Genomic DNA, 14962 nt, shown 5'->3' on the forward strand with positions numbered 1-14962 from the left:
TGGTGTGATGGAGGAGGAGGTTGTGCAGGATTGACTCTAACTCCTCATACACGTGAAACCACTTGGCAACATCTTCCCCAGTGTAGTGAACTGTGAAACTAAGTAGATGTGACTTTCTCGTGAGATTAAGCAGCTTGAGATGGCAAACAAGGAGCATTTGGGACAACCTATGTGTGCTGGGGGAAAGTCCCATCCGGTTTCCTGACTGAAAACACAATGATTGTTGCTTCTTACTGTCTTAGGCTTGGGGCACTTCTTTCCGTATTACATTTTAGTAGAAGCTCCCTAAAATGTACAGTGGCATTCATCAAGGAAACAGACATGAGCAGGCCTCTTGAAGGAAAGTCAGCAAGTTGTCATTGATGAATCCAGGTTTGGGAGGATTTTACCAAGGGAGGTTAAGGTCAGATTCAGGGACTTACTGGAGCTGAATTCGTTGTGGATTTTAGGCTAGTGTTTGTGAAAAGGGAGAGGGAGCTTGTCAGCTAGCTATGATAGAAGTTGACACGCTGGGACTTACTGGAGCTGAATTTGTTGTGGATTTTAGGCTAGTATTTGTGAAGAGGGAGAGGGAGCTTGTCAGCTAGCTATGATAGAAGTTGACAGGCTGAGGTACCAGCAGCAAGCAGCAAAAGCGGAGAAAGAAAATGCCACTACCAGGCACAGGAAGGAAGGCTTCAAGAAAAAGGCTGACTGCAGGTAGAAGAGAAGTGACTTGGCAGGCTGCAAGATGATTCCTGATGCAGATCCCTCAGTGGGTGAATCTCCAGCAACTGTTTCTTTTAAAACTCTGCATTGACACAGAAGTAGAACAGAAAGTCTGTTTCCAGGTAGAGGAGACATTGCCAAGGAGGGACCTGTAAGGGAACAGGACTGGGTTTGCTGCATGACTTGAATGATGCACCACTCACTCCCTCACAAGAGAAGGCATGCCCAGATACCTAAAACGCTGCTGACTATGTTCATTCATAGGCTATGCTTCATCTTCCTTTCTCATTTTCTATTGTGTGTTCTTGGTTCTATTTTCCCTAAATATGTGTGGAGTTTTAAGGACTTGAGTGCTTTCAAATCGATTGAAGAGGGTGGAACATATACTTTATTTACCTGAGGTTCTGAGTTCTATACACTTTGGGGGTACTACATACCCTTCTCCCCAAAACTGCCTGTTTTATCTTCTATAATATATATGGAAGGCCCAATGTAGAAACAAGAACTTGGGCCAGGAGATAGTATAGCACATACCTGTGTTGCCCTCCCTGCACCAAAGGGCCCTTGACACTGCAGGGCCAAAGCAGCATCACGTCCTCGGGCCCTTGGCTGGTTGGCCAAGAGTCACCAGTTGGGCCCTTGATTTTCTAAACACCACTTGGGAGTAAGAAGTCACCACTTCCAAGCCCCCTGAAGGAAAGAAACAAAAATAACTTAAAGGGCTGGGAGATAGAGCTCCTTGGGCTCAGGGCTTGCACATGTTTAACCTTCTTGGATCTGTGGCAGGACATGGTTCTCTGATGAGTTTTGCTGCATGCAGCCTCAGAGGCCTCTAGTGCCACTTGGGTGGCCCAGGTAAACACCAGCACCTCAGGGCTGAATAGCATCACATTGTCAGGCACTCTTATTGGACTGCCAGGCTGAGAATTGCTGCTGGATCTCCCAGGCCTCCTAAGCACTATTGGGGAGCCCCCAAAATAACAAGAATTTATATGCTGTGATGGTATTCTAACAGACCCACTTTGGCCTGATGGATAATCTATGGCTGAAACCTTCCCTACGGCAGCTAGGAAGACAGTCTGTGTAAATCACCCTTGAAGACCTAGATGATGTTGATCAGACTAGCCAAGGTTATTGATCTATAGTCCATGCTTGTAATTGGCATCTATCATGATTCTGGACATGGTTTAGTGTTTTTATCTCCAGAGAAGGGATCATCTGCTAATACTAGCCATTGTTACTGAACTGTGAAAATGTCTAAAACCTGCTGGTGTTGTGATTATTGTGAGTCTGGACATCTGATTCTCTTAGGGTATATCCCAAATGTGGGCCACTGGTGGGGCCATGGCACTCATGTGGACCATGTCAGAATATTGACTATATCCAAGACTGCTCCTAGATATCCTGTTGCCTCCCAGGAGTCCACCCCCAATATACTGGTGTTCTCAGACTGAGGAGGAATCTGTGCTCTTCTAGGAACTAGTGACCTTCAAAGATGTGGCTGTGAACTTCACCCGGGAGGAGTGGGAGCAGCTGGACTCTGTTCAGAGAACCTTGTACCATGATGTGATGCTGGAGACTTATGGGCACCTGCTCTCAGTGGGTAAGGCTGGTGCTACTCAAGTAAACAAAGTTATTCCCATTGTAATACTTTGTCATTTCCATAGTGGTCTCAAAAGGCCAAGTTGATATTGAGTCTTTAGGTTTAAGGATGAAATTGAAATTTTTGATGCTTACGAAACATGAACTAAGAGAGGCCATGTTTATTCTGCCCAGATATGAACTTAGGAATTGACAGCAGAAATGTACCTGGCTAAACAAGCCTATGTTTTTCCTCTATGCTTAGGAAATCAAATTGCCAAGCCTAAGGTCATCTCCCTGTTGGAGCAAGGAGAAGAACCATGGATGGTGGAGCAAACACATTTTCAAAGCATCTGTCCAGGTGAGAGGAAGCCCTCAGTGGGAGCAAGGAATGTTCTTCTAAGCCCTCCTTGTGTGAGAATTGGGCTGAGTCCATTAGAATTAGCATCCTCTGGACCTTCACAAATTTCTTCCTGGAGATTTATTGACTTTTCTTTTTGCTGTCATTGATTCACAGTAAAGTTGCCAGCTTACTATTAATGGTGCACTTTCATTCCCTCACTGTCTTCTCTCCTGATGCCGCTCCTATTCTTAGATGTCCCTTTCCTTTAGTGAATTCTTATCCACATACTTGGCTGGTAATTTGCAGGGGAGAGAGCCTCCCAAATAGTACTGAGAGGCTCTGAGGCCACTCCAGGTGATACTTGATCCTGGCCAACTGGGCTGGTTCATTAAGCTTCTGCTGCTTCATGAGCCATCCAGTTCCAGACCACCCCAGTGGTTCTAGGAACCACTGGAGTCACATCTGGCAGGGTTCACTGGGCCTCCCAAACTACATACGATAATACCTGAGAGTCCATGTGGAGCTATAGATTAACTGAGGATGTGTGCATGCCAGACCTATGTCTTCACCCCTTTGCTGTGTACTAGCCCGGCCCCTGCTTCGTAATTTTAAAATTTCCTTCATTTCCCAACTTGTACCTTGTAGCCATAGACTGTTTAAGAAAAAGGCGGGGGTGCTGGTGGTAGTAGTGGTGGTGGTGGTGGTAACATCATCAGTGACTAATGGGACCAGATAATACACTGAATAAGGTACTTGGCTTACACGTGATCAACTCAATTTTAGTTCAGCAATCTGTATTGTCCCCTGAATCCTACTAGGTGTGATCCCTGAGTGCAAAGTGAGGAATAATTGCTGAGTACTGCTTGTGCCTCCCCCTACCCCTTCCAAAAGGGCAGAGAGAGAGAACTCGATGGATTGGTGCACATTTTTTGCACCTAGAAAGCCCAGTTGAATGCCTGGCACTGCATTGTTCCCCCAAGCGTCATCAGAAGTAATCTCTGAGCACTGAGTAATGCTGGGTGAGGCCTCCCAAAATTAAAAAATTCTTTTAATATAGATAATAGAGTTACATAATTTGTAAAAATTAAAGCTGTATAAAGTAAATGTGTGAACTGAAAGAATCTCATTTATATTTTCTTCTCTTGTCAAGGTTACTTTTTTGTTTATTTCTGTTGTGGGGCCACACCCAGTGATACTCAGAGTTATTCCTGGTTCTCTGATCATGAATTATTCCTGGTAATGCACAGGGGCCATATAGGATGGCCCTGTGAAAGCAAACGCCCTGTTCGCTGGACTATCTCTCCAGCCCCCTTTTTTTGTTTTATTTTGAATCACACCCAATGGCGGTACTTAGGGATTATTCCTGGTTTTCATTCATGGGTCACTCATGGCATGTTGGGAACCTTATGGGGTGCCAGGTATTGAACCCTGGTGGATTGTGTGCAAGGCAAGTGCCTTAATCACTGCACTAGTGCTCTTGCTTCTTTATAGTCTTCTTTTGGGCAGGGGGAGGGGATGCAGGGTGTCACACCCAATGGTGTGCAGGGCTTACTCCTGGCTGTGAACTCAGAGATCATGCCTGACCAGGACTCAGGGGACCATATGTCATGCCAAGGATCAAACCTGGATCAGCTTCATGCAAGGCAAGTGCCTTTCCTGCTGTACTATCTCTCCAACCCCTTTTTTGTTGTATTTTGAATCATACCTAGTGGTGGTACTCACGGCTTACTCCTGGCGCTCACTCAGTGATCACTCTCGGCATGTTTGAGAACCATATTGGGTGCCAGGGATTGAACTCTGGTTGACTGTGTGCAAGCAAGTGCCTTAATCCATACACTACTGCATTACTATCTGGTTTCTTCACATTTTTTTTTAAAGTGCCTTACTCCCTACACCATTGATCTAGTCTCTTCACATACTTCTTTTCTTTTTGAGGGGTGAGGTGTCATACCCAGTGATGTGCAGGACTTACTCCTGGCTCTGCACTCAGGATTACTCCTGGCGGGGCCTGGCTTCTTTTGTGGTACCAGGGATCAAACCTGGGTCAGCCAGATACAAGGCAAGCGCCCTAACACATACACATACACACATGTCCTTTTTGTTTGTTTGTTTTAAATGGTTGGAAATTGAATGAAGGTTTCAAACACTTAATCCCTTTTAGTATAACCCACTGTGATTTTTGCCCTATGACTTAGTGAATTTGGTGTCATTGAAATGCAATGTGGCTAGAGCGATAGCACAGCAGGTAGGGCATTTGCCTTTCAAGTGGCCAACCTGGGTTCAATTTCCAGCATCCCATATGGTCCCCGGAGCACTGCCAGAAGTAACTCCTGAATGCATGAGCCAGGAGCAACCCCTTGTGCATTGTTGGATATGACCCCAAAAGAAAGAAAAAAATATCATGTAACAGAGACTGTGATAGCATCATAGATGACACACTGACATGAAGCCTCTGTATCCTTTCTGTTCTGCTGGGAAAAGACTATTGAAAACATACTGTATTTTCTCTGATTTTACCTCCCTTTACCATTTCCCTCTGCTGAATATGCTTTGTGATCTTTCAAACTATGACTGACTTCTGAGTTCTATGAGTACTTTCAGTGAAGCACTCAATTCTGGGATGGTCATTGATCTGACTCGTGACAAAAGGAAACAGTGAATTCTCCTTAGGTGAAGTTAGATGATAGATGATAGATGAGCAACTAGACATTTTAAAACTAATATGTAAAGTATTAAAGGCCAGAAATGGAGCATCTCAGGTGTCCAGGATTATTCTCTCCTGCACATCCAAATTTGGTCATCTTTTCTTGGGAAAATACTTTTTGATTGATATGTTTATCATGAGCATATACTTTGTATTTTGGTTAACTTCTTTTGTTTTTCACTATTCTTGTTATCTTTCTGGATTATAATGCATTTTCCTTCTTACTAACATAGAAAAAAATTTTTACTTTCTAACATATTCTTGTAAGTTCTTTATGTTCTCATGGCTTTTCTCCCCTCTATTTCAGAATGGAAGAAAAAAATTGAAAGTAAAACATTGATCCCAACACAGAATACTTCTCAGGAAGAAAAGTCCCATAGCATGAAATTGGAAAGGTATATTTGGAATGATCCTTGGTTCTCTAGGTTAGAAATTTTGGGATATAAAGACCAATTAGAAATCTACCACATGAACCAGAACACAGCTATGAGGCAAATGGTCTTCATGCAAAAGCAAGTGCTATCTCAGAGAGACTATGAATTCTGTGCATCTGGGGCGGATTGTAACCAGAGTTTAAATTTTGTTCCATCTCAGAGAGTTTCTCAAATTGAACATTTCTATAAGCCTAATATAATTCCTGAAAGTTGGAGATGTAACTCGGCCATAATGTATGGAGACAATATTACTTGTGAAAATAGTTATGACAAAGCCTTTTCCCAGTCTATGCAACTTATTCACCCTGTAAGAATGCAAACTGGAAGCAACATTTTCAAACGTACTGATACTATTAAATCTTTCAACCACATATTACATTTTGGTGATCATAAAGGAATGCATACAGGAGAAAACCTATATGAATATAAGGAATGCCATCAGATTTTTAACCAGAGTCCACTATTCAGTGAACATCCAAGATTTCACACTGGGGAAAACCAGTATGATTATAAAGAATATGAAAATATCTTTTATTTCTCATCCTTTATGGAACATCAGAACATTGGTACTGTAGAGAAAGCATGTAAATACAATGATTGGGAGAAAGTCTTTGGATATGACTCATTCCTTACTCAGCAGACAAGCACTTATGCTACAGAGAAACCTTATGACTATAATGAGTGTGGCACATCTTTTATCTGGAGCTCTTACCTTATTCAGCATGAGAAAGCACATATCGATGAGAAACCCTATGAATGTGACAAATGTGGAAAGATTTTTAGGAATCGTTCATCCCTTACTAAACATGAACGGATTCACACTGGAATAAAACCTTATGAATGTAATAAGTGTGGAAAAACCTTCAGCTGGAATTCTCATCTTATTGTACACAAGAGAATTCATACAGGAGAGAAGCCTTATGTATGTAATGAATGTGGGAAATCTTTCAATTGGAACTCCCATCTTATTGGACACCAGAGAACACATACTGGAGAGAAGCCTTTTGAATGTACTGAATGTGGGAAATCGTTCAGCTGGAGCTCCCATCTTATTGCCCACATGAGAATGCATACTGGAGAGAAACCCTTTAAGTGTGATGAATGTGAAAAGGCTTTTAGGGATTACTCAGCCCTTAGTAAACATGAAAGAACTCACTCTGGAGCAAAGCCATATAAATGTACTGAATGTGGAAAATCTTTTAGCTGGAGCTCCCATCTTATTGCCCATCAGAGAACTCATACGGGAGAGAAACCCTACAATTGTCAGCAGTGTGGTAAAGCATTCAGAGAACGTTCAGCTCTCACAAAACATGAAATAATTCATTCTGGGATTAAACCCTATGAATGTAATAAGTGTGGGAAATCATGCAGCCAGATGGCGCACCTTGTTAGACATCAAAGGACTCATACGGGAGAAAAACCTTATGAATGCAATAAGTGTGGAAAATCCTTCAGCCAGAGCTGTCACCTTGTTGCACATAGAAGAATTCACACTGGTGAGAAACCCTATAAGTGTAATCAGTGTGAGAGATCCTTCAACTGTAGCTCTCACCTTATCGCACACCGAAGAACGCATACGGGAGAGAAACCGTATAGGTGTAATGAATGTGGAAAAGCATTTAATGAGAGTTCTTCCCTTATTGTGCATCTGAGAAATCATACTGGAGAAAAACCCTACAAATGTAATCATTGTGAGAAAGCATTTTGTAAGAATTCTTCTCTTATAATTCATCAGAGAATGCATAGTGGAGAGAAACATTTTATATGCAGTCACTGTGGAAAAGCATTTAGTGGTCACTCAGCTCTTCTTCAACATAAGAGAAATCATAGTGAAGAAAAAGTCTGTGAATAGAACTGATAAAAGACTTTTATAGTACAATTGATAATACACTGGGGAAAATACTCTATTAGTAAAATCAGAAGGGGAAATTTTTAGTAAGAGTTCTTCACTAATGGAAAATATATTCATCTTAGATAAAATCTATGAATAAAAAGAATATGGAAAGCTTTTAGAAATCACAGACCCGTTTTAAATACTAGAAAGATTGGAGAATTTAAATTTCCCTCATGATCAATCAGGAACCCTGCTTAAGAACATGAATATAGTAGTGAAATATCTCAGTACAAGATCCCAACTGTGTGTGGATCAGAGTGCACTGTTAGAGGGAGAATCTTATGTAGGAAAGCTGTTTTAACTGAAAATAATGATTTTTTTTTGTCAAACTGGAGTAGTGGATGGGAAACTTTACAGTAACATTTTGTAAATAACTGTGGAAAAACAGACTTTATCACGGATAAATAACAGAATATTGAATACTAAATCTGAACTTACAGGAAAAAGTATGAATGGCATATTTACTGTTGGTCAAGATTAAACCTAGAAAAGTTTAGTAAATTAGATTATGAATAGTGGAGAAGTTAATGACTAGGAGTATGAGATAATGGTAGAACAAAAAGTGATACTGTAAGGGTTGGAATGATAACACAGTGGGTAGTGCATTTGCTTACACGCAGCCCGACCTGGGTTTGATTCCCAGCATCCCATACGGTCTCCAAACACGGCCAGGAGTAATTCCTGAGTACATGAACCAGGAGTAACCCCTGTGCATCGCTGGGTGTAACCTAAAAAGCAAAAAAAAAAAAAAAAAAAAAAAAAGATACTGCATAGCACAGTGTATAACACGGTGTATTGTAAGTGTATTTGACCACTCCTCACTGCATTGTTGGACAGTTTGTAATATATTTTAGGCAATCACTGTACTTTATGATTATGGACATTGCATCAATATATACAGTGTGAGGGAATAAAAATAATATATTTACAATAGTATCTAAAATATATATGAATAAGTAATGTAAAGAAATATGGGGTATGGGGACGAGAGTGGTAATACAGTGGTTAGGGTGTTTGCCTTGCACATGTCCAACCCAGGTTTCGATCCCCAGCATCCTATATAGTTCCCTGAGCACTGCCAGAAGTGATTCCTGAGTGCAGAGCCAAGAGTAACCCTTGAGCCTCTCTGGGTATGACTCAAAAAGCCAAAAAATAAAAAAAGAAAAGTGGAAAATCAACATGGTTAATTTAAGATTTTTTTCTAAAGCTTTACAGACAGGGTTCTTAACAATGTGGTAGACACTGTTTTGAGTGAGTTTTCAAGCACTAACTTTTCAGTTCCTTTAATTCTATGAGATAGGTACTATGACTCCCAGTTTTACAAGAACAGAAACAGAGGTCGAGATACTGGGAAGGCTAAGGATACACCTAATATAACAGAGCATCCCGGCATTGCTTTAGTGGTGCTAAGATGACCATGTGGTGCCAGGCATCAAACCCTTTTGAATTATTGGTCCAGAGTTCATGTTTTTGACCACTATATTATGCTGCTTCTCAAGTGATTTCTTTTGGGGGGAGGAACTTTTTGGGTCAGATCCAGAAATGCTCAGGGATTATTCCTGGCTCTACACTCAGGAATCACTCAGTGCAGTGCTCAGGGGACCATATAGGAAGCTGGTGTTCGGACCCAGGTTGGCCGCATGCAAAGCTCTATTTGCTGTACTATTGCTCTGGCCCTCCTGTGATTTTTTTACATTTGCTTATTTTGCTACACCAGGGGTGTTTGGAGGCCACTCCCAGCATGGTGCTCAGGGGTGGCCCCCAGCACTGCATTGGAAGACTGTATGGTGTTTTGGATTGGAACCAGCATTCCTCATGCAGAGCAGATATTTCAGCCCTTTGAGCTACTTCCCTGGGCACTCCCAGTGATTTTTTTAGGATATTGGGGGCCCACACCTGGTTACTCCTGTCTCTGCACTTGCTTCCTAGTGGGCTCTGGGGATCATATGGAATGCCGACAATCGAATGAGGTCAGACCGCTGCAAAGCAAGTGTCCAACCTGCTGTACTATCTCTCTGGCCCCAGTTATTTGATAATAAAAAGAAAGAAATGCCTAAATAATGAGAAATAAAGTTCTCTAGCTCTCTGTCTTGAAGGAAGTTCAATAATATGAGTGTTAATATCCTTTTAGAATACAATATCTGGATTGGACATTCAGAATTACTGCCTTTGGTGAGAACTGTCCCTAGAATGTCACTGCCCACACCTAAGTATTATACCATAACAGTGGCTGGAGGACACAACTGAGTTTTGACAAGTCAGGAATGCACCTTATTGGAGTTAGCATGTTCCTTATGGTCTCCACTACCAATGGGAGTTCTGTTTCTCTAAGTATCCTGGAGTTCAGTGTTTTTATCCAGATGAGGATATCTTTAATAACAGGATTCAGAAAGGAAGAGAGGTAGGTCAGCCATCTCCTACAGTAAGGAAGTTTCCTTCTCTCAGGTGAAAGGACAAGATGGATAGCAGGACTTGGGTGATTCTACCAGTTCACAGATGTTTTCTGTATTTCACCAAAGTAGGTCTGTTAGAGACCAACAGTCTTTCCTGGATGGGCTTACAGGATATTAGATAAAAATACAGAGTTGAAAAAGATTCATCTAGTTCTTGATGGATATACATCCCTTGTAATTGAAAATCAGTGAGCCACTGGTGTTATAGGTACTTGAGTTCAACATTCGAGTCCCATAACTGTGCTTCATTAGGTATCTAACATCTCATTCCCTACCTCTTGGGCTTACTGCATGTGGTCACCCAATAAATGTAACAGGAATGAATTAAACAAAAGAACTTTCTCATGTGATTTTTGCCAAGAGATTTGTAGATAACATTTTGCACTATTACTTGAGAAAGCAACTTAATATATTGAGTCATAGTACTGACCTTTAATACTGAAAGTCGGACACTTTACAAATGTAGTGTTTCTAAGATAGGGTCTCCATTGCTAGCATTCGATATCACACAAATATCCTGGGAAGTTCCTCTGTCACCCAGCTGCTTCCTCCTGAAAGGATTTCCCTCTTCTGTCACCTACCCCACAGCTAACATCAGCATCCCCATGTATGTAGTACTCCCTCATCCCATCTGACCTTCCTTGTCTTCTTTGTATGGCCCAGTGTATTGCTTTGTGTCCCCATCTTCCACTCCTCCCTAACTGAAACCTATTGGACCCAGTTGGAACTCATTCAGTGATCATAATTTCTTTCTTCTTCCTGCTTTGATTGACAGTTCTTTATGAGTGTCTTTCATGAGTATACCATGAATGACAATTCCACTCTTCTCATTTGCTACTTGAGGGTTGTTCCCCTGCATTTCTTCTAAAACCCAGCTGGAAAGACAGCACAGTGGGTAGGGTGTTTGCCTTGCACGTGGCCAACCCGGGTTCAATTCCCAGCATCCCATATGGTTCCCTGAGCACCGCCAGGAGTAACTCCTGAGTGCAGAGCTAGGAGTAACCCCTGTGCACCGTTGAGTATGACCCAAAAAAAGCAAAAAATAAAAATAAAACCCAGCTCTAATACTCATGACCAAATTGTCATTCACTTCCTTCGTCATCATTCATGAGTTGCTTTTTTTCCCCCATTTTGGGGTTACACCATCTTGGAGTGGTGCTCAGGGCTTACTCTTGGCCCTGCAATCGGATCACTCCTGGTGTGTCTCAGGGTCTCTATGAGATCCCAGGATCGAACTGGGGTCAGTCTTGTGCAAGAGAAATACCCTATCCTTTGTACTGTGACTCCACCCCCTATGGATTGCTCGTTTACACATCAAAGATTTTAGCTCCTCCCTCACTTCTATAATCATTTATTATAACACTTAAACACTGCATTATCCATAGAGATAATATTCTAGTAACCTGACCTCAAGGTTTCTTGGTTGCATCAAAACACTGCTCCCTTCCCTGATGCCTTTCTGTTACCAGCACCTGCAACATCATCATGTTTCAAACCTTTTCCTAAGCTAGTCAACCACATCTACCTGGATTCCAATTAGACTGACAGCCTTTTCACATGCTCAGTCTCAGCCTATGGTATATTTCCCGCAGAAAATAGAAGCAATTAGCTGAGGTTTTTCATCACATATGACTTCCTCCCCATTCTCACAGTCTTCCTACCAGAGCCTGTATGATCTAATTGGCTGTGTTGGTCCTTAAACCAGTCCCCTTTCTAACATTGCTCCCTCAATTTTCCCTTATCTCCTGGACAGTTGGGTTTCTCAACTCGATTATTTCCACTTTTTTTTTGGGGGGGGGGGCACTCAGTGATGCTCAGGGGTCACTCCTGCTCTGCACTCAGGAATTACTCCTGGCAGTGCTTGGGAGACTATAAGGAAAACTGGGAATTCAACCCTGATTGACTGTGTGCAGTGCAAGTATCCTATCCCTGCATTCTCTTCAGCCCCTCTACTGGATTATTTCTATTGTCGAAATAGACTTTTTAAAGGATTGATACCAAATCCACTTCACTCTCGCATCATTTGTGTCATTTTAGATAACAAAATTTGTCTGTACTTCCTTTCCAGGAAAAACTACATCACTGCCAGGTAACCCTATAATGTAAATTTCAGTCTGTGTGTGTTGGTGTGTGTGTGTGTGTGTGTGTGTGTGTGTGTGAGAGAGAGAGAGAGAGAGAGAGAGAGAGAGAGAGAGAGAGAAATAGGCACTGAGATTTACAATACTGATAAGAGTATCATGCAATTATAGTGTTCCAACACCATCCCCTGCAATAGTGTCCCCCTTCTCAGTCCCCACCCCATTATTGTTCTTTTCTCTTGAATATCATTAGCATCTTCCCCTTTTTTCTTGTTTTTTTTTTGGGGGGCACACCCTGCTGTGCTTACTTCTGCTTCTGGCTTTGTGCTCAGGGATTACACCCGGAAGAGCTAGGTGGGTCATATGAAGTAACTGGAATTATTGAATTTAGCTGTGTCATGGCAAGAAGTGCCTTCTCCACTATGCTATCTCTTTGGCCCCTTCAGTTCTGGGTCATTTGCTGCTGGAAACATTATTCAGCTGACTTTCAGGACTTTGCTGCCTAGCTAGCCTCCAGTCAGGCTATCTTTGCTGTTTTCTTTCAACCTAAATTATCTCACTCTCGGGAGTGCACATTCATATCTGCCCAAACATTTTTTCTGGTTTCAGAGACTGAACCCAGCCAGGCTGCTTATACTCTTCATAGTCACATAAAAAAAATCTCAAGGCTTTAAAAACTAGCAGTACAACTGAAACTTTTAAAGATAACTGTGATGTTTTTAGAAATTATTTACAGCTGTATTACAAGGGTGCTTACTACTACAATAAAAATAGAGAAGACTTGTGTATTTTTCCCTCATCTGGTGGTTTTCAGGGCTTATCTCTCTTTTTTATATTAAAACTAATAACCTTTATTGTGGCATTTAAAAAATTTTATAGGTTAGTTCACAATATTTGATTACATTTAATATTCAAACATCAATCCCGCCACCATTACACCTTCCCACCACCAAGTTCGGGATGTTTCCATCTCAGGGCTTATCTCTGTTCAGTGATTATTCCTGGCAGTGCTGGAAGAAGGCTGTCAAACCAGGGCCAGCCAGGACCAGCCATGTTCAAATTAAGTTTGGCTCTTCAATAAATAGTACTTGTTCTTCTCTTGAAAGTTCTTAAGTTAAACTCTACATTCCCGAATTGTGGGTAACCACCCATCTGCATTACCCACTACGTATTACAGTTGTCTTAATTTGGGGGCCAGAGAGATAGGTAAGGCACTTGCCATTATGAAGTCAATACAGGTTCAATCCCTGTCACCATGTCACCAAAATATGGTCCCTCAAGCCCTGTTAGGATTGAACCATGAACACAGCCAGTAGTGAGCCCTGAGCACAGTGGAGTGTTGCCCAAAAACAAAGTTGTCTTTTTTTAATTTTAAATATATTTGGGCTGTACTTGGTGCTCAAGGCTTACTCCTGACTCTTGAGCTCAGGGATCACTCCTGGTGGTATGCTGGGAACCATATGGAGTGTAGCATATTGAACCTGGTTCAGCTGCATGCAAGACGTGATATCTTATTTGCTGTACTATCTCTCTGATCCAAAGGGTTTTTTTAAAATAGAAATAGAATCAATATCCTAATAACACTAACTTTTGTGTCTGCGTTCTTTGTTCTTTGAGAGTTATTAGTGCTGTCCTCCCATTGTTCATCGATTTGCTTTAGCAGGCACCAGTAATGTCTCCATTGTGAGATTTGTTACTGTTTTTGGCATATCAAATATGTCACGGGTAGCTTGCCAGGCTTTGCCATTGAGAATTATTGTATGGCATATGTGCCATATTACATGGCATCCCTTTCCTCATGTAGAGTTACATTACGTGCCATAATTAGTTGTTGCATTCATCTTTTTTAAATTTTGTTTTTGGACTATACTCAGCTATGTTCAGGGCTTAAACTTGGCCCTGTACTCAAAAGTCACTCCTGGTTGTATTTAGGAGATTGGGGCCAAACTTTGAACTTGTTTGCTGTATACAAGGCAAGTTCCCTATGCCTTATATTGTCTCTGTCCCCTGATCATCTTTTGATGTTCATGAAGTTGTTTCCAGTTTTGGTTCTTGTAAATGTAGCTACTGTGGGCATTCTATAAGGCTTTTATGCAAGTTTTCATTTATCTTTGGTTAAAAACTGGTTATGGAATAACTGGATTGTTTTGTAAGTAGGAGATAAACTGGGGCAGGGTATGACTGGGTAATGTCCTTTAACCTGAGATCTTTAATCTGCTTTAACTTCTGTGAAACTGATTATTTTAAAATATTTCATCCCTTCATTGAAAAATTGTATTTATCAGCCTCTTATTCAGATGTTAATCATCTATATCTATTTGTATATCCTACTTTTCCTTTTCTGTTTTCTCATTAACTTTTTGCTATGTTTGACTATTTCCTCAATTTTCTTCCAGTTTGCTATTTTGTTCCTCAGTTATTTACTCCCTCTATTGTGATTTGATTTTTTAACAATTGTTTGATATTCTTAATCTTTTTACAATGTGCTGTTGTTTCCTGTTTTTAATATAGTTATCTCTTTAAGTGTATTTAATCAGCTGAGACACACTTGGTTCATGTGTTCTAGAGTCTTTGTTTATGATGGAGTCTGTAACCCAGTATGTTACTGTTCTTTTGAACTAGTCTGCTCCAAAACTTGCCTATTTTTGACCATTGTATACATTTTCCTTGGGGTTACTGCCTACTCCCTTCATTGCCTCCATGTGTTAACATGAGATCCAGCTCCTGCAACCCCAGTGGGTTCAGGGTTGACTGATGGATTCAGGAA

General features: G+C 41.2%; 1 protein-coding gene across 1 annotated transcript in view; it reads left to right on the top strand.

Annotated features, from left to right (window-relative positions):
- Nucleotides 1-7898, top strand: part of LOC130043873 (zinc finger protein 606) — a 20236-nt gene extending 12338 nt beyond the window's left edge. Inside the window, exons 5-7 of the mRNA XM_056136360.1 lie at nt 2185-2311; nt 2555-2650; nt 5644-7898. Of these exons, the coding sequence (XP_055992335.1) occupies nt 2185-2311; nt 2555-2650; nt 5644-7622 (2202 nt within the window). The 3' untranslated portion in view covers nt 7623-7898. The remainder of the gene's footprint in view (nt 1-2184; nt 2312-2554; nt 2651-5643) is intronic.
- The last annotated feature ends 7064 nt before the right edge of the window (nt 7899-14962 follow it).

Source organism: Sorex fumeus, unplaced genomic scaffold (genome assembly GCF_029834395.1).
Source record: "Sorex fumeus unplaced genomic scaffold, SorFum_2.1 ptg000122l, whole genome shotgun sequence".
Taxonomy (NCBI): Eukaryota; Metazoa; Chordata; class Mammalia; order Eulipotyphla; family Soricidae; genus Sorex; species Sorex fumeus.